The following is a 20,415-nucleotide window of genomic DNA, read 5'->3' on the forward strand; positions in this document are numbered from 1 at the left end:
ACCAGCACCATCGCAAGCAAATGTACAAAATAATCCAAACACAGAAGGTCTGGTATCCACCAATTACAAGGCCTCCTTGCAGTTCTCCTGATGCTTAGCTCCTTTCTGTTTCACCATCTGTAAGCATACGCACTCCTCATTCAAACTGAATTCAGTTTGAAAAGCACGTGATCTTCATTAATTAACGTCTGACAATCAATGATGCACAAGCGTGTTTTCAGTTATTTTATTAAAACAACTGTACAGCTGCCTGGCAATTGTCTCAATTCCCCTCCTCATATCAAATTCACCTCTTTATTTATTTTTCCACTTTGCTACATCTTTTCCTGAAAAACACTGGCAATCAAATATTGTTATTGCAAACATTGATTATAAAAAATCCGGATCATACCTTTAACATTGGTTGAAATTTGCTTCCTCCCACTACAATAGGTGGGCCGTAAGTTCTGGGTTTCTGACATCTGCTCATTTCTCTCTCGTGGTATAGAACAATTCACTACTACAATCCCCTGAAAACCCATTGTAATAACAACTGAGCAGTAAATAGCCAACCCTAGGACTGGTAAATGACAAATCACAGTTGTGCAAATATCCTCAGGTGGTGTATTAGCAGACTTTGTCAGAGAGGTTCCATCTCCTCAGCTCTTTGATAAGTTGTGATCTGCAGACAATCCTTCATGTATCCAGTGATCCTCGCATGGTCTTTGAATAGTGATGTTAGTAGGCAGGACTGGGAAGGGTGGCCAATCACAGAAAGCCAAGGTGTTAGTTTCTTACCAACCAATGACATTGAAGGCTATGTTGCTTCTATCTCTTTCTCCGGTCTACCAGATCGGCTTGTTGGTTGCAAGTTATCCCCAATCTGTTAACGGAAATCTGTGATATACACTGTAAGCGGCACAGTCATCCTAGCTTCTGAAGAAGGGTAGAGTGAATACAAGTCTTTTGGGGGGGAATCTGTAGCTCCTAGAGCGTCAGTAAGTCCTGATCGATACCTCCCTTTCTGTAGTCTCTTATAAACTCAAGCCTCGCTCAGTTGTGTTTTGTTCAAGCATAACCATCACTCACGTTTTGCCCTCATTTCGCTTGTGTTGCGTGTTGACCATAGAAATGGCAGATTCACTGGATGGATTGTAACAAGTGAGTCTTCAATGCTAGGAGCAATGTTACTTTGATTTTCTACGCCAGTTAAAAACAAGCTAAGTGACATCCCAGGCTAGACCTTGTGATGATGAAGCTGGTACATCCCGTCTCTGCTTCGTGGCGGTCCGCTGTTCTAGGCACCAGTCCTGTCCGAGTACACCATCAAGGCTTCGCCAGCAGCACCAAGCAGGAGGCTGTAAATGAGACAAGTGTCAACGTCATTCTCAGAAAAGGTCAGACTCTTGGGAGTTCTTAAATGACTGGAAAAATATTAAGGTCAGAATTTTAAGGATTGCAGTGATTTAATTATGTCATATCAGCATATTTAGGCTACATGATTTACCCATGCAAAGACCAAGTGAAATCAAAATAAATTCAATTATAAGAAATCCTAGAAGGTATGCTGGGATTATACTTTGTGCTAGGACATGTTTTAGTATTTGATACGTGCAGAGCACTAAAGACCATCCTTAGGTCGGCACTAGGCACTGAAAATCACAACAAATCAATGGACACTAATGTAAAACCAATATTTATAAAAAATAAAAAAATAGAGCTAGTGCACTGAGATAAAGCAAGTTACCTCGTTAATATAGCAGGGGTTTTCTTCCCCCTCCTCTTGAAGTAAGGACTAAAACTGTCCTAAATCTCTCAGAATAGGCCATTCAAAGTTTGTGCCCTATAGCAGTCGGATCATTTACCTCCAAATCTTTATTTTGAGATTTTCGAGGCCTACTCCATTGCTACATTGTTTTACTACCAGCTGTCTTCCTAGTACTAGGTGATGACATTTACACTCATTATTGTTTGTGTGCAGTAAACCTGTATTTCGATGCAAACTTAATGGACTTTTCAATTAAAAATGTGATATCTGTAATAGCAGTGCGATACCACACCATGCATACTCCACACTACACCACTCCACTATGCCCTTCCACTCTATCCCACGCCACTCCATTCAGCGCCCCTCCACTCGACATCATTTACCCAACTCCATTCTACCCCACTCCAATCTATCCCACTACACTCCAATGTACCTCAATCTAACTCACTCTGCTACAATCTACACAAATCTACTTCAACCTACCCCACTCAGTCTCGCCCACCCCACCCCAAGTTAAGTACCTCATTCTACCCCACACCAATCTATCCTACTTCAGTCTACCGCACTGTAACCCACTCCAAACTACCTCAATCCACTGGGATCCAATATATGCCACCCCACTTCACTCCAATATACCGCACTCCACTCTAATCTACCCCTGTCTACCCCCACTCCACTCCAATCTACCCCAATGTACTCCAATCTTCCCTACTCCCCTCTATTTCACTCAGACCCAGTCCAATTTACCCCTCTCCACTCCAACCTCTACTGCAATCTATTTAACTCCTCTCCACTCTAATCTACCCCACTCCAATCTACCCAACCCTACTCCAATCTACCCCATTCCACTTCAATTTATCCCACTCCAATAATACCTCATCAATCTACACCACTCCAATCTACCCCACGCCAATCCAATCTACCATACTCTAATCCACCCAATCTACCCCACTGCACTCCACCCTAATTTTCCCACTCCACTCCAGTCTATCCAACTCCACTCCAATCTATCCAACTCCACTCTACCCACTCCACTCCACCCCAACCCACCCCACTCTATCCCTATCTACCACACTCCATTCCTCTCTACCCCACTCTACTTCACTCCAATCTACCACATGCCTCCAAAATCTACCCCACTCCGGTCCAATCTAACCCACTTCACGCCACTCCCTTCTACCCTACCCCACTCCATCCCAAACTACCCTACTCCAATCTTCCCCACGCCACTGCATCCAACTCTACTTCAATCTACTGTACCTTAATCCACCCAATCTATCCCACTCCAATCTACACCACTCCACCCTAATCTACCCCACTCCACTCCTGCTATCTACCCCATTCCACTCCAGTCTACCCCACTGCAATCTACCCTGATCCACTGCACTCCACTCTTCCACAACCTACCCTCCTCCAATTTACCCCAATATATACCCACTCAACTCTACCCCAATCTAACCCACTCTACACCACCCCAATTCAACATACCCTAGCCCCCTCTCCAATCTAAACCATTCCAATCAACCCCAATCTACTTCACTCCAACCTTCCCCACCCCACATCTCTCAAATCTACCCCACTCCTCTAGTCTGCCCCACTCCAAACTACCCCACCCCATTCCATTCTACCCTACTATAATCCACCCAATTTACCCCACTCCACTCTCTCTAGTCTACCCCACTGTACCCCAATATATCCAACTCCACTATACCCCCCTTTATTCCAATTCAATCTACTCCACCATACTAATCTATCCACCTTCCCCACTCCAAGCTATCCCAATCCACCCGCACTCCACTGTACCCCAGCCTACCCCACTCCAATCTACCCCACCCCACATCTCCAACTGTTAGCCATGTTGAACAGCAGCCACACTGGTGTATATATTGGCTAGAACACATTGGCAAAGCCAATAGCTCTCATATAGGTGAGACCTATTGGCTTTGCCAATGTTTGTTTTCCGATTTTCCTTGGAAGCAGCCTTCTATGATGACTGGCTGGTTGAAAGCGAGCCTTAGTAGGACCTGGGCTGAAGCAGGGCCTAGCCTGCACCATAAAGCATTTGGCCTCCCGCTCATTGATGGCCATGGCGTGCATGAGGTCACACTCAGAACATGACTCGGAGGTATTTCTACGCCCAAGGCACGAGATAGAGGTTGTGGGGGTCCACGAGTGGCATCTTGTTCTGGCAAAAGTGACTGGGTTTAAATTGTGAAACTTTCAGGGGAGACATCCCTGTAAAACACTCCAGTGTAACAATTTGGTGGAAAAGCATTCGAAAGAGCACAACTCCGCATCTGCTGCTAAGAGTCAGTAAAAGAGGGACTGAAGCCAGTGTGCCTGATCTTTACAGGACCACGTGCTATGATAACCTGAACGGGGGGCGGGGTTTGGGGTGCACCCTGGATTCGAGACGGAGCCATCGCACCACCTTTCGGTGCAGCAGATCTATTTCTAGTTTCCGATCCAGTTTGTACACTTTGATATTTCTAAAGCACAGTCTTAAATAGCTAGCAATGAGTGGTACATATTACCTGGATTTACCCATCTACCCCTGGATGGTTGATAACACCCACAACTATAAACGGTCCATGATGTACAGAGTATCCTGCAAACCCGATGACACTTCTAATAGCCTTTAAATACATGCTAAATTTCAAACTGCACTGCTAAAAACATTATCCCTCGTGGTTGATTTAAAGGGCGTGTTGAAGGGGATTCTGGTTCAGTTGGAAATGAAGGTCACTGCTCGTGAAGGCCACATTTATTCACCTAAGAACTGTAGTCTTGTTCGCTCTGGTGGCGTTAGCAATATGATTCACTGTGTTGAGTGGTCCATTAAATCCGCCCTGTGGGAGTCCTAATTACCTTTGAAATACCATGCGCACTACGGATACCCGATATGAGCTTCAGGAACATAGTCATAATGGTCATGATGTTTTTTGGCAAGCTGCACGTTGCTCGAACAGAGGATATCCTAGTGCTTTTTTTATTATTTTCTCTTTTCATAAGCTTCACTTTTCACCAGTAGGGAGTGTTAATATCTGCATGCATCAAATAGTGCAGTTTACTTACACATGGAATTGCATATGTTCCTTCTGTAGCGCGTAAGTGTTGGCAATGGTTTTAATTTTTATTGGTTTTATCAATGTTTTTGATTTTTATTGGTTTTATTTTTTTACGAATTCAATCTGCTCCATAGTGGGGTAAATTTAGGTAGAGCTGTGAGTTACACGGGTTCTTTTGGAGAGAGTTTCAAGCTATTCTTAAAACTGACCACAAATGGTGTTGCACCTGGTATTAAACCATGAGTTTCAACTACTCTGCCCAAGATTCGAGGATTTTCCATGTTGGACTTGGCCCTTCTGGCAGGTTCACCCTTGAACTTTTTGCTTTTGATGGTGACCTGCTGATGGTGATTTTTGGGTTGTGCGCACTTTCACTGTGTCCCAGTGGAAAGTACGTGCGCACTCTGAGTGCGTGAAGTAAGGTTGGCCTGCCCTCCCATAGGAATGCATGGGGAATGTCTGTGTCCCTGGTAGTTCCTGATGCGTGAGGTGTGCATGCGCGAGTTTGGTATGTGCGAACTCGTGAGAGTGAATGCTGCGCAATGGTATGTGTGGCAAGTATGTGTCTAGTGGGGAAGTGCCACTTCTAGACATGGCTGTACGTGTGCTGTGAGGGTGCTGGAGTGTGATTGGCTGGAGCTGGCTGGGAAGCCTGGCTCCAGGAAGGCTGGATGGGTCTTCCCGGTGGTGAGTTGGAGATTAGCATGCTGATGGCTGGGGAGGAGTGCACCTGTGTCCTGAATGAGGCTGGTTTTTCCCCACACAATGCTGGCTCCGCCCCCTGTGGTGCGTCTAATGACCCTAGCCCTGCCAGTGAATAGAGTGAGGGCTGAGCACATCATGGGTGCTCCAAAACCAGCTGCGACTGGTTTCTCCCCCACCCTGCACAACAGACCAAGGATTTACTAGTATAAGAAGGGGCTGTGTCCACTTAGAAGTTGTTCTGTTCCTGGATCCTACTTGAGGGGGGCTGCTGCTGCTGGGCGCCAGGAGAGACCGCCACTTGGGACTGCCTTCCTGCCTGGAGGGCCCAGTGAGCTGGCCCCTGGGCCCAGCCTTGCCCCCCTGCCTTGCTGTACTCCTGGAAGGACTTTCTGCTGGACTGTGGTACCCCTCCAGCGCCTGGGAGCGCTGGTACTTTGTCCTAAAGCGCTTGGGAGCGCTGGCTTCCTCTCTAGCGCCAGGAATCGCTCTATCTGTGCCTATAGCGCTTGGGAGCGCTTCATCTGTGTCTTTAGCGCTGGGAGCATGTTTACTGGCCTCTGGCGCATGGGAGCGCCTTCATTGTTAAAGCCGGTGCCCACCTGGCATTTGTTTGGCCCGCATTTTGCGTGAAGAACGGCGCGGGAGCCCACTCCGCTATTTTGCCGATTCATGCCCCTCTAACGAGTGCCCACCTCGCTTTACAATTTAATCAAAGGAGCAGGTGCCCACCCGGCATTTACCCCGTATTGTGCCCGAAAACTTCACTGGCCCGGGAGATCCCGAGCCGAGTGCTGGTCCCGCCCACTGGACGCGCTAGGATTGGTTCCCGGCTGTCGGGATTCCCATCGCGTCATCCTCGGGCCGCGCAGGGATTGGCCCGACTTCGAGGGCTTCCCCAAGCTCCTGCCCGGTGAGGAGGAAGACTGCCGGCGCTCGCAGGGCTCCCATGAGGAGAGGAGAGCCCCGCACCGAAAGAAGGTTGGCCGCAGCCCAAGAGGAGCCTCGCTCTGTCCCGACCAGAGGAGCCTCGCCGGAGACCGGTGAGTGAAGCCCCGAGGCCCCACCGTGTGGGGCATATTTGTTCAAGAGCCCGGAGAGTCTCCAGAGACGGCCGCATTTTGTGGTTGAGCCTGAAAGGCTCAAGGGGGCATTTTGATTTACTGAGAGCCCACGAGGGGCTCAGGCGCCACAAGTATCTTTGAGAGCCCAGAGAGGCTCAGGGGCCATTTATTTACTCAGAGCCCAGCGAGGCTCCAAAAAGGGGACAGTCATTTCTACAGAGCCTGTGAGGCCCCCACATCGTGTTTGCCCCATCATCTCCAGCTGCCCAGCACTTCGTGGGCAGCTGCCACGTTTAGGCACCCTTGACACTGGGACACAGGGTGTCCTAGCCCTAGAGAGGCCAGTTGGCCTAGGGACGGTCACAGGTGGTGACTTATGTGAGTTTGGCGCAATTGCTCGTGCTTGCACCTCTGAATGTGTTTTTATACGTCATGTGCCTTGTTCTACACCGCTGAATGTTTTTAGGCATCATGTGTTCTCCTGTGCTGCACCTCTGAATGTGTTTTTATGCGTCATGTGCCTTATCCTTACACCTCTGAATGTATGTTATGCATCATGTGTTATATGTTTACACCCCTACAGGTATTGTGATACTTAGGTGGTTGTTCTCCTAGTACAGGTGGTGCTAGTGAGGTCCTGGTTACCAGTAGTTACTGGTTGTGTACTTTATGTTCTACTTTTGTGCTACAGTGATTTGTATTCTAAGTTCTAAAAGTGCTAAGGGCTAAAAGTGCTGATTCCTGACAGTGGTCCAGGTGGCCCTGTCTTGTAAATATCCCCTGTAAATTCTGCCCGTGCCTATTGGCACATTGTAAAGTGTGTGTTTTTATCTAATGTGTTTTGGTGTAATACAAAGGCTATTTTTTTATAACCTTGTGTGGAGTTTCCTTTGTGGTGGGTTCTGGGTGTTGTTGCTGGGGTGCGTGCGCAAATACTTAACTCACATCGCCTCCAAGTTTAGCCTTGCTGCTCGCGCCACGTTACCTAGAGGGTGAGTTGGGGTTATCTTGGCGTGTAACTCCCTTGCCCTGACTTAGGAGTGGTGGTCTCTGACTGACTTTGGCGAAAGCCCTGGCCAGCCAGGGATCCCATTTCTAACATTCCACAAGCAATTTCTTCCAAGTAATAATACCTCAAGGGCATTGCATTGAACTTGCAATAAACGAAATCCAATACACTGAAACTGGTTCCTTAAACAATTTCTCCACAATGGGTTTGAGGCACTAAATGGCTTTACCCATTCTATGCCCATGGGGAACGATTTGACACATAAGGGCCTATATATGAAAAGACGGAAAAGTCAAAATTGGAGGGAAAACTGACACCATGTGGTAACAGTATTTCACTGGGCAGATGTTGCAAACAATTTTCACACGGCAGTCTAATGAAGACGCAAGCGTGCTAAATGGACAGACAAACAGTATGAATGAGCAGGGCCGGTATACCACGTGTTATATTGCATTACAAAAATATTGCATTCGCTACAACCCTCTAACTACTACATCAACAGGTAAGTAGATGTTGAGATCAAAACAGTGGTGCTGAAGTGAATGCAATATTTTTAAAGTTGAAATAAGCAACGTCGTCATAGTATCATACAACCACCGTGCCACTGCTTTGCACTGCTACTATGGAGGAGATTATATGTGTAGGCTTAAATGGTGCAAGAGGCTTTTGTACAACACAACTCGCTGTATTCTGCAAACAGTGCCCATTCAAGGGCAATGCTTTCATTAAAACTGGGCAAGGCCCTCCAATGCCAGAGGAGGAACAGTGAACACTGTTGAATACATATTTAGGGGATGATAGCCAGAGTGACCACATCCTTCTTTTAGTGCGACTTGCACCAAGCTGGATTGTGGCCATTTATTTATTAGACATCACATGCCACTTGTATGCCCCTTTAGAGTGCCTAGGAACACTTAGGGAGAGGTGTGGCCACAGTGGCCAGGGCGGCTGACTCCGAAGCAGAGGGCTCATGTTTGATCCCCGCCGGCAGCCCAGCACCATGGAACTCTGGGCAATAGCTCACTTAATCTCCCTGATGGCCCCCAGCGCCTTGAGACCCTTAGAGGTGAGTAGTTCGCGCTTTACAAATACCGGATTTATTGGGAGCCCATGATTAATTGTCCAAAGCGCCATAATAAGCAGGTTGTTCCAACAGGTCTAAAACGGTCTGGCATGTTGCCCAAGGATAACTTGATTTACAGTCACTATCAGTTGGTTGAGGCGAGCCCTGCTAAACCAGTTGTCAACTCATTCCTGAACTTCAAATGGTTTTGTTGTTGTTCTAGGGCCTTGTGTTCTCCAGGTCGCCCCATACTTGTTGAATGAAGCATGGGTGATCCTGTTATCGGCTGAGCATTGGCTTGTAGTACTGGTTTATTCTGGTACCTCAGATCAGTACTCTGAGGGTACTCTACAGCATCCTAAAGGTTACTTGCGGAGCCGGTGGGCGCCGTACCAAGCCCGTGAGATTCTGGGTCTTGCGGGGCCGGGAAAGGGACATGCCTCTGTCAAGTTGGGTCCTGGTTATGTCTGATGCGGAGTGGGGTGGGCGGGGACGGGCGGGGTTGGGCGGGATGGGGGGAGTGGGTAACGGAGCTGCTTGCACTTTTTTTCTTTGTTTTGTTGGACTTTTCCTCTATAAAACTGCGGACGAAGTGCATCCGGTGGGGGTTGCTAATGCTTCAGTTACGCGGGACCGCCCTCCAGGTTGTAGGTCCAGACGCTGTGTACGACAATTACCTGAGTACGCCCTGCCGGCAAGTTGATGTAGGCAGCTGGGCTGTGTACATTGATTACTTGCCGCATAATAAAATGTTTGATTCTAAAGGTTACTTGCTGTTCCAAAGGCATCCAAGGGAGGGTCTGACAAGAGAGGTGATGTGCTGTTTCATGCATACGTCTAGTCTTACTGCTCGTGTGTGTACTAAATGTGTTTTTTTCCCCTCCGATTGCTGAGTAATATTTTAAGGGGAAGTGTAAAATAATAGAGGTTAGTTAAATCCAGTGCATAAAATGATATAGAAGAGTGCAGAATGTCTTCTTTTTGAATGCTCAGTAAAATAGTAATAATAGTAAAATATTGAATTCCTCAAATCAGAGGCTAGGTGCATCCAAGGACAAATCAGTCGGTGCACTTTTTTTTTTTGCAAGATTTTATTTTGCTATCCATTGCATACCAGGCTTTCCGAATACGTAAGCTGTTGCTTTATCCTGAATGCAATGCAAGTAAAATAAAGGATATACTTCTATTGTTTTGAGAATAATTCCAGAGAAGCTTGTCAGCTATAAACTTGACCGATAGTGAGCATGTCAGTCAGATTCTGATGCCTTGCAATGACCAGGTTACAGAAACCTTACTAAGAGATCAGTCTTTGCAGGGAGATGGAGTGAGTATCATCACTTTGTGCTTTGGATTCCTGAAGTTTGACAGCAGCAGCTACTATTGGAGAGACGTTAGGATCAGGGAGATTGTGTTCATGGATGTAAAACCTGTAAGGCAAGTCGAGCGGGGTTACTTCTTCAGAGTCCTGTCACAGGATCCAGGGCACAATCATTTGATGGATTGTCTACTTACGTACTCCTTGCCTTAGGAACTATAGGGATACGGCTGATACTCAATTGCCTATTGTGCTGCCTTGCAGGCCTAGGGCCATATTATCAAGAAAGGGCGATATATTATCACCGCTTTTATCGGCAGGAAACTGCTGATAAAGCGGCGATAATGGGCTTGATAATAGGCCCTTGTGAATTCCCATAGAAGCCCAGGTTAACACCAGAACCTCTTAGGTCAACGAATACACTATAGAGGCTGCCACCCTCCAGCTGTACCGTTTTGCAAATCAGTTTCTTGTTTAGATTTGCATCCTGGGCAATGAGAAGGGGATGGTTCGGTCCATTTACTAGTATGGGCCCGTAACGGTAAACTACCATACCTCCATTGGAGATACAGTTTCCTGATTGATGTTGGGGATATGATGTCTAGGACAGTTTCTTACCTATAGCTGTCCTTGATTATTAAGAATGATGACGTTAGGGTGCCTGGGGCAGTTCCTTGCATATGGGTAGCAAATTTACTTTCCTGATTCTGGATAATAAGCTGCCTCCGTGTAACCCCGGGACAAGATGTAAGCGGGCCAGACCATAGGGTAGGAATCCCTAATTTCCCTGATTCTTTCCTAATAAAATTTAGCCAGGGAATTTTCCCGATGTTTGGGAGAGTAAGGATTTCTTGCAGTTCTAACCTATAATTCGCTAACTCAGGTACTGACCAGATCCTGCGCCAAAATAACAGGGGCCGCAGGCCCATGTCTTCATCAAGAGGTCTCAGGGCCAGGTCGAGTCTAATAGGCAGCAGGGGGTGCTAGAGGGAAGTGATAGGAGCTGTCTGATAAAATTGTTCTTGGTTACTACCAGATCGCGGTTGCACGTGTGGCCCCAGAGTTCACTTCCATACATAACCGCTCCCCTAGCTTGTGCTCTATAAATCTCTAGGGCGGGACCCACCGGCTTGCAAGTGGATTTATTCTTGGCAATTAACTTGGTAATTCCGCCTGCTATTTGGGCCAGCTTTAATTGCGCTTTCTCCCGTTGATGTACCCATGACATTTTTTCATTTAGGGTGATCCCTAGGTAGTCAAAGGTTCGAACCCTCTCTAGCATATTAGATCCAATGGAAGGATTAGAGCGAGCTCGAGATGGAGGGTTGAAGACCATATATTTGGTCTTCAAAGCATTGATCTCAAGGTCATGGTCTTTACAAAATGCCTCAAAGCCATTGAGAACTCGCTGAATCCCCATTGTGGACTTGGAGAGCAGCAGGGTGTCATCCGCAAACATAATTGCGGGCACCCTGCTGCCTCCAAGTTTGGGAGCATCAGTATCCTCAACCCTGTTCAGATGCGCTATTACCCCGTTGACAAAAAGGCAGAACAGAGTCGGTGCAAGCACACAGCCCTGCCTAACCCCCCCCTGTCAACGGGGAATTTGTTGGACAATATCCCCTCCCTGCCACATCTTACCTGGGCGTAATTATCAGTGTGTAATCTGATAATCATAGTTAATAGGTGTTGTGGCACCCCCAAACCAGAGAGCACGGACCAGAGTTTCCTACACAGTACCAGATCGAAGGCCGCTCTTAGGTCAACGAATACAGTGTAGAGGCTGCCACCCTCCAGCTGTACCGTTTTCCAAAATATCATGGAAAGTCGAAAGACTTGGTCTACAGTGGACACTTTATTCCTGAAACCCGCCTGATATGGGCTCAAGACTGAGAGATCTTGGGTCCATTCTAATAAACGGTCCAAGATCAGCCTAGCAAAAATCTTTTGGGGGACGTCTATTAAACTAATAGGCCTGTAGTTGGCTGGGAGCAGAGAAGAGCCCTTCTTGAAGATGGGAACAATCTCTGCCCCCAGCCAAGTAGCAGGCACCGGCATCCCCTCCAGGATTCCATTAAATAGAACCTGTAGAAATGGAGCCCAGATCATAGGTTCATTTTTAAATAGGTCACCAGAGAGTTTGTCCAACCCGGGGGCTTTTTCAGTGGCAAGTCTGGCAATAGCTGCGCCTACTTCTGCCAGACTAATTTTGTCCGTGTCCAGAAGTGGCGTAGGGGTCGAGCCTGTCATCGGATCACCTTGAGCCTGATTAGGGTCCATGTCAGCCTCAGTGTATAGAGATCTGAAATGATCCTCCCACACACTGGGTGCGATATTGGGCACTACTGCCGGGGTAGGGTCAGCCGAGCCATTTTTAACAATCTGCCAAAATTTCCTGGCGTCTTGGAGTTTGAGCGCATCAGTCATGTCTGCCCAATTACCATAGTCCCATTCAGTCTCAGCATTAGCAATGAGGCATTTATACTCCCTTCTCTTAGTTCTTACCAAGGAGATATTATGCTGCTGCTTCATAGCCGCTAGTAGATCAGTTTTAGCCTTTCTACAGGTGGTATTAAACCATGGGGCGCAAGTCCCCCTTCCTTTGCCTTTGCGTTGCCTCTGCTCCGGGTTCAGAACATCAGATAAAGTGGTGCAAATCTCTAGGTGGAGTACACCTAGTTCTCTGTAAGTCTCCTCAGGCGAGAGAGGATGGTGTATAAGGTTGTCAACTTTTTGCAAGACAGGAGCAACCTTTGCGTATAGCCTCTGGATGTCCTGGGGATTTCCTACACTTTTGTACCAGCGAACTCTACGCCGGTTTGTAGATAGAATCAATCTCGGGTCCGCACAGTCATCACCACCCTGTTTTTGGGTAGTGACACCCGGGAGTAAAATTTTTAGAATCAGCGCATTGTGATCGCTGTCGGCTCGAGGGATTACATTAAAGTCCACAATTCTGGCTCATTCGGAAATTTCCACGAATATATAATCCAATCTGGAATTATGCCCCAGTTTATTGAAAGTTGGTTTAGGTGGAATATCACCGCTCACCCGACCATTGCAGGCCCTTAGAGAGTTCGCTAGGGTTAGGCAGGTAATTTGCATTGCTAGTGGCGACCAGGACTTCACTGATGGACCAGCCAGTTTCGGGATTCCCCATTGTTCATCTTCCTCATTGGATGTACCTTCTAGGAATGATGGAAGGGGCTCAAATTGGCAATTGAAGTCTCCCCCAACCACATACGGAATACCCTTGGGGAATGTGCTCAAGAACAGCACTAGTTCCTCGATAGTACTGGAAACTTTTGTTATGCCCACTGGTCTTGAATAGACATTTATCCATGCCAATTTTGTTACATCAGACCATTCCAAGAGTACGCATTGAACATCTAGGGAATTAGTTGGTAGAGCCCTTGCTTTACAGCCCAGGTGGGAGGCCACCCAAATAAGTAGTCCACCTGACGGGCGACCCTTCCCATACCCAACAAATTCTCATCTAAGAATTTTCATAAAAAGAAAATGGATTGCTTAAGAAGTGCTGCAAAGTTTTATCATCTCCCTCATAGCGATGGTGGCGGAGAAATGTATTGTATTAAGCCACCCTGCCCCAATAATGCACTGCGAGGCATTGTTTAAAACTGGCCCATATCCTTGTCTTAGGTAGCCTGAGAAGGGAGCATGATTCACCCAACTGTACACACGATATTTAACTAGTGTCAAAAGTATCAGGCAGCCAAATTACTGTTTTCTTTTTTGAGCCAATTGTATAGTCCTCTATTAAACCAGGAATTAAATAAACAAGCATTTGCAATACAATAGGTCTGGGATTTCGAGAATTTGAGCTATTGCCATTGTATATGACAAAGTATTTTATTTATGTGTTTTGAAAACCTGCAAGCGTTGCCTAAACACGCACTTTGTGCTTATAGTCCTTGCTTATAAACAGCAAGGCTGGCAGTAAAATAGGCACAGTTACTGCCAGTCTTGCTTCTCATAAGCAACGATTATAAGTAAAAAGTACAACTACAATTAGTCGCTTTGAAATGTGACAAAATAATAATTATATTAATTCCAGATTAGGTTGTACTTTATATGGAGCTGATGAAGGGAAATTTATAGAAGGTCTAATATAAATGAGATGTGGTAGGTGCAGTACAGCAAGCTGCGCCTAGATGTCCCTAGTGTGCAAGGCACCAACACTGCTTGTCTAGGTCTAGTACCACAAGCTGTGCCTAGAGGTCCCTAGTGAGCATCATTAACTTTGAAGGTATGGTAAATCCACCCTACCCATAATGCATAGCATGCAAGACTGTACCAAAAGTACATTCAAATAGTTATGTCCATGTATACAATTAGTAGCTTTGAAATGTGACAAAATCATTATTATATTAATTCCAGATTTGGTTGTACTCTATGTGGAGCTGATGACGGGAAATATAGGGATGGTCTAACATAAATGTGATATGTGCTAGTGAGTAAAGTAATCACTGCCACTCTAGTTTAGGAATAAGTGAGTGTCCTGTCTGAAGACCTTTAAGAAAGTAGTTCCTTGAGACTGTAATTAAAACCGACTGCAGTAACAAGACATTTAACAGGGGGTGTCCTCATGAGAGGTTACAAGCAGTGACAAGGCAGTACTAAGGAGGGACAACAAAGGCTAGAGAGCAATGAAAGCCACCATTTACAAAGGACAGGGATAGGAGCCATTTAAAAAGGTGGAGCTTTATCCACATATCCTGAATACAGAATGCCTCGAAGAGACAGCTCAAGCGCTGCCTAGGCGAGACCTAAAAAGCCCTAACCATGAAAGACAGGTGTGTGTGTGTTCTCAACCTCCCCCAGAATGCCTTCAGTACAAAGCTCGGAGCCCTCTGGAAGCCAAACAAAGAGTTCCTTATTCTTCCGCGTGCCAGCTCTCCCTTACTGAAACGTGCAATGGCTGCCAAGTTATGACTGACCAGCTTCCTGACTCCCATCCAAGGGTGGCTGTGCTGACTGCAAGCCGCTGGATGTACATCTCAATGAAGGCGTCTCATCATTGGTCGAGCAACCAGCCACTTGAGTTAATGGCCGGCTCTCAGCCCGCACCGGATGGAATAGCCTTTCTCAGGCCAACGGAAAATTTGTAGTCATCGAAAGCTGAGACTAGGCGTCATGACGGCGGAACAAATTCACAACTGAAAGGGATCCTTAGATTCCTTTATTGATACATATTTTCTTTTCCATTTATGTTATGAATTACTCTATTGCCTGGCCTTTCTGATTCGCATAATTATTGTTGCTTATATATATATTAGGAAATGGTGCGAGCGGTTTTTGCACCAGGTCAGAGCTAGCAACAACTGTCTTCACATTGTTTTCTTTGCTTAAAAAAGCATACTCGTGAAAAATCTTTTTCTTTATTTTCAAATGTGAAAAACGAAGGGCTACATTTCTTTGTTTTTAAAGGGGTGTCCCTTGATTAGAGTTTCTTTGTTAAAATGTTTATTATACCGCAAAATAATTTCCCCCAAAAATAAGTGCATTACAAGCATTAAGCGATGGTTCTCTATGCTATTTTCTAATTTCCATTCAGGTGTATGAAGCATTCTGTAATATGAAGTAGGTCAACTTTAATTTGCTGCCAATTTAGTACACAAAAACAGCAAAATCGTGCAAAATGGTGTCATGCCTTTTTCGTAGCTGTGCAGCGTTTCTGTAGTAGGCCCCCTGGTTGTTTTTTGGAAGCGTTACAGAGAAGCTGTGGGATCCATGCGCCGCTCTCACAGCTGTGATTTTCCCTTGCAATTTTCCGAGTCGTCAATTGCAGTAAACACGTAATGAGCGGAAACGCTACTTGGATCAATAGGAAACAGTCACTCAATAATAGGCCACGTACAAACACCATGACTCAGGAGCACTTACCAGCAGAGGGTCGGAGCATTCAGAGTAATGTCGAAGACAAGCGGCGATAAAGCAGCTGTGACAACCTGCAGAGAGAGAACCAAAGGTCACTCGAGAAAGGTGCAAGAATTTTCTGACAGAAAACATTTCCACACAAGAGCAGGTGCTCACTGCTCACCACACACATAAACGGAAAAGACGATAGTGCCTGAATTCAATTGTCCAGTCAAAACCTGCAAACACAGGCGCAAAACACGGATATACGCATTTAATCAAAATATGGGGGCATATTAACAAGGGCCATATCTCTGCTTTTTTGGCTTTAAAAGCAAAAAAAGCAGAGATAATAATATTGCCCTATCACCAATGCGGCGCGAACATGCATTAGCGCATGTTAGCAGCCGTATTCCACACGCCTCGCATTGCATCTCTAATGAGAGGCAAAGTTAGTGTTCCCTGTCAAAACTGAAAAGGAAAATATCGTTAACTGTCCTTCGCCGTATTTACAAGACGGCCCAGTACACACGTAGCGTTCCAAAAAGCTGTGCATACTGCGGTTATCGTCAGTAATTAACATCTAAGAAAATCCTGACTTGCCTATATGTTACATGGGAGGTGGATGGTACGGCTCAATCCACACCTCCCTATTAACAAGGATTCCCCTTACGCTGCCGGTGTATCGCTGGATTCACAGTGATAAATCCCTATTTTGCCGCTATCGCCAGATTTTGATCGCCATGGAGATATGCGTTGATAATAACGCGATATCTCGGCAATTGAATCCAGCGATAGCCGGCGTTGTGCAAAGTCACGCCAAGCAAGAAATGAGACAATTATCGCATCTCCTTGATAATATGCCCCAGAGTCTGCTTTTGTATTTTTGCATATCGGCTTTGAGAGGGAATCTAACTCAGCACAACCCAAGCCCACCCCACACTACCTGAAAAACAAGCATTCACAATGTAACAGGTCTCGCATTTGCGAGAATTTCAGTTATAGGCATTGTAAATGACAATGCCATTTATTAATCTGTTTCGATAATTAATACATTAAAAAAGGCATTGTCATTTACAATGCCAATAGCTCAAACTCCTGGCAATGCAAGACCTATTTCATTTCAAATAAGCGGCCGCCATTGTCCCTGGCTGCTTGGAAAGTGAAAGCGCACATGGCGCGCTGAATGTTGCAAGATAGCATGTCGTGCCTGCAGTAGGAGAAACTCATTAAAGAAAATAGTGCTTCCAGACTAAAGACAGACCGTGTACCAACAGAAGTAACAAGCATTTGTAATGCAATAGGTCTCGCATTTACAAGAGTTTGAGCTATTGGCATTGTAAATGACAATGCCATTATGTGTTGATTTTTAGAACATAAACTAAAGGCATTGTCACTTACAATGCCAATAGCTTAAACTCTATCAAATGTGGGACCTATTGCATTGCAAATGCTTGTTATCATGCTGCTGTTAGAGGGAGAGGTTGTGGTTCAGCGGTCGGAGCTCCTGACTCTGGAGTTGGTGGGTAGTGTTTGAGCATCTGCACAACCTCCCCAGGATCTACCAATTTAAATTATAAATAAACAGTGATCTCCTTGAGAGGCGGGCATGCAGTGTTGGTGGGGGGGGGTGGGAGGTGGGGAGATAAATTAAAACAAGCCATGCAAAGGGCATGGATGGAGGAGGGAGAGGGAACAATGGAGGAAGCTTCTATAGATTTCTCGAATTAACACAGCGCCCGCTTCGCCAAGCGTCCATGCAGCGGGGGTGAGGGGGCATATTTAAAAGTTATATATTACGTGAAAGCACACTTCAAATACCAAAACAGAAAAACAGCCCGCATTGTTAAAGCTAGCGTCCCATCAGTGATCTTTAGATTAATTAAGCAAATAGTGCTTCCCAAGGGCTAATGCAAGCTATACAGTAAGGGCACAGTAAAAAGTCCAGTCCTTATGGGAGGTTACACTGGAAGACAGGGAAGTAATAAGGAGGAACTAATAAGCCTATTAACAAATCAAAATCCAACATTCACAAGTCAAAGCTGCCAAATGAAAATATGGGTGGAGAGTGGGCAAAGATTCAATTCCATACCCGAATACAGCATGCCTAGCAGAGCAACGCATGCGCTGGCAAGCTCGAACTAAAAAAAAGACAATGTTGCAAAAATAAAGTTGGGTAAGCCGTGCACAACAAATGAAATGTCGCACCATTGTTAAAAGCCAAACACAGCATGCTGCACTGCAAAAAGAAAGTCATAAAGTTGCAGGCGAGCGAGTCGTGCCTGCAACAGGATGTAGAAGAAAGTCATTTAAGAAAATAGTGCTCACAGACTAAATAAAACATACAAAGTAACAACACATGTAAGCGGGGCAGTCCTCATGGGAGGTCACAACATGAGAAAAGGAGGTACTAAGGAGGGATTATTAAGCCTATTAACAAATCAAAGGCCATCATTTACAAAGGACAGTAACAGGAGCCAATTGAAATGATGGGCAGAAAATGGGTGGAGGTTAAAGTCCATACCTGAAAACAGCAGGTCTCGAAGAGACAGCGCAAGCACTGCCTAGGCGAGACTTAAAAAATAGATGTTGGTATCTAACATCATAGTCCCGAAGCGCGGTAGTGAAATGCAAAATAAAATTTACTTCTTGGCCTGCGGACTTTTTTTCTTGTAAGCAGGCACAGGTTAAACAGTCCCCTGGGTGAGAGGGCAGAGATAGCCTTTCAGATGCAAAAGGAAGCATCTCTTGCTAATGGGCAAACATTAACACTCCTTGGAAAACCAGCATACTAAAAGAACCTAATTTACCAGACAGAGAGAGCGATGGAAGCAAATCCTGTCGTGAGACACAGGCAAAGGAAAAACAAACAAAGGCAACATTATATGCAACTGAGAAACCTGATTAAAAAAAGATTTTAACATAAAAATTGTCTTCTACTTTTTTTGTGCTTGCACTGCTGGTAACTACTTCCTGCTTGTTCTCATGCTTGTTTGTTATAATTTTTTTGTTATGGGGGAGTGGGACATAAATAACGGGGGAGTGGATGTTTGAAAATAGTAATTTATTTAGAACAAGAGCAGCGGACAGACACTAGGGGAGAATCAACAGATACCAGATTTCAAGGGCAGACTGACGTGATGCTTAGGTGGTGCGCTGATGCAAAATGGTGGTGGTGAATGATGTTTGGTGCTCAGATGGTGACACTATATGGTGTGGATTGGAGGTACGTTGTGGATTGTGGAGTTTTGGAGTTGAAATATGTTGTTTGGTGTGTAATTATGCGGTGTGTATTGGAAATGTGTGGAGTTGAATTTTGTGGCCTCGAACTGTGGTGTTCTGTGTAAATATGCTGAGTGAAATTGTGTCATGGTGTGGAGTGCATTCTGCATTCAGTGCAGTGTAATTGTGTAGCATATAATTATGTGGCACTGAGTGTGGTATTTTGTGGAGTGTATGTTGCATTCAGTAGAGTGTAATTATGGGGCACTGAATGGTATTTGGAGTGTATGTTGCGTTGAGCGAAGTGTATTTATGTAGCATATAATTATGTGGCACTGAGTGGTATTGTGTGGAGTGTATGTTGCATTCAGTAGAGTATAATTGTGTGGTGTGTAATTATGTGGCACTGAGTAGTATTTGGAGTGTATGTTGCATTGAGTGCAGTGTAATTATGTGGCATGTAATTATGTGGCACTGAGTGGTATTTGGAGTGTATGTTGCGTTGAGTGCAGTGTAATTATGTAGCATATAATTATGTGGCACTGAGTGGTATTGTGTGGAGTGTATGTTGTATTCAGTAGAGTGTAATTGTGTGGTGTGTAAGTATGTGGCATTGAGTGGTATTTGGAGTGTATGTTGCATTGAGTGCAGTGTAATTATGTTGCATATATCTATGTGGTACTGAGTGGGATTTGGAGTGTATGTTGCATTGAGTGCAGTGTAATTATGTTGCATATAACTATGTGCCACTGAGTGGTATTTGGAGTGTATGTTGCATTGAGTGCAGTGTAATTATGTGGTGTGTAATTATGTGGCACTGAGTGGTATTTGGAGTGTATGTTGCATTGAGTGCAGTGTAATTATGTTGCATATAACTATGTGCCACTGAGTGGTATTTGGAGTGTATGTTGCATTGAGTGCAGTGTAATTATGTGGTGTGTAATGATGTGGCACTGAGTGGTATTTGGAGTGTATGTTACATTGAGTGCAGTGTAATTATGTGCTGTGTAATTATGTGGCACTGAGTGGTATTTTTTGGAGTGTATGTTGCATTGAGTGCAGTGTAATTATGTAGCATATAATTATGTGGCACTGAGTGGGATTTGGAGTGTATGTTGCATTGAGTGCAGTGTAATTATGTTGCATATATCTATGTGGTACTGAGTGGGATTTGGAGTGTATGTTGCATTGAGTGCAGTGTAATTATGTTGCATATAACTATGTGCCACTGAGTGGTATTTGGAGTGTATGTTGCATTGAGTGCAGTGTAATTATGTGGTGTGTAATGATGTGGCACTGAGTGGTATTTGGAGTGTATGTTACATTGAGTGCAGTGTAATTATGTGCT

The 20,415-nt window shown here is 45.2% G+C and overlaps 1 protein-coding gene across 2 annotated transcripts in view; it reads right to left on the reverse strand.

Moving 5' to 3' along the window:
* Window positions 1–214: 214 nt before the first annotated feature.
* The window catches only part of SLC35D4 (solute carrier family 35 member D4), a 663,061-nt gene continuing 642,860 nt past the window's right edge, over window positions 215–20,415 (reverse strand). For both annotated transcript variants that reach the window (XM_086965641.1, XM_086965642.1), the window contains exons 14-15: window positions 15,873–15,937; window positions 215–1,337 (exon numbers count right to left, since the gene is read on the reverse strand). In XM_086965641.1, coding sequence (XP_086821767.1) covers window positions 1,277–1,337; window positions 15,873–15,937 — 126 coding nt within the window. In that variant the 3' untranslated portion in view covers window positions 215–1,276. The remainder of the gene's footprint in view (window positions 1,338–15,872; window positions 15,938–20,415) is intronic.

The sequence above is a fragment of the Lissotriton vulgaris genome, chromosome 4_1, assembly GCF_964263255.1.
Source record: "Lissotriton vulgaris chromosome 4_1, aLisVul1.2, whole genome shotgun sequence".
Lineage (NCBI taxonomy): Eukaryota > Metazoa > Chordata > Amphibia > Caudata > Salamandridae > Lissotriton > Lissotriton vulgaris.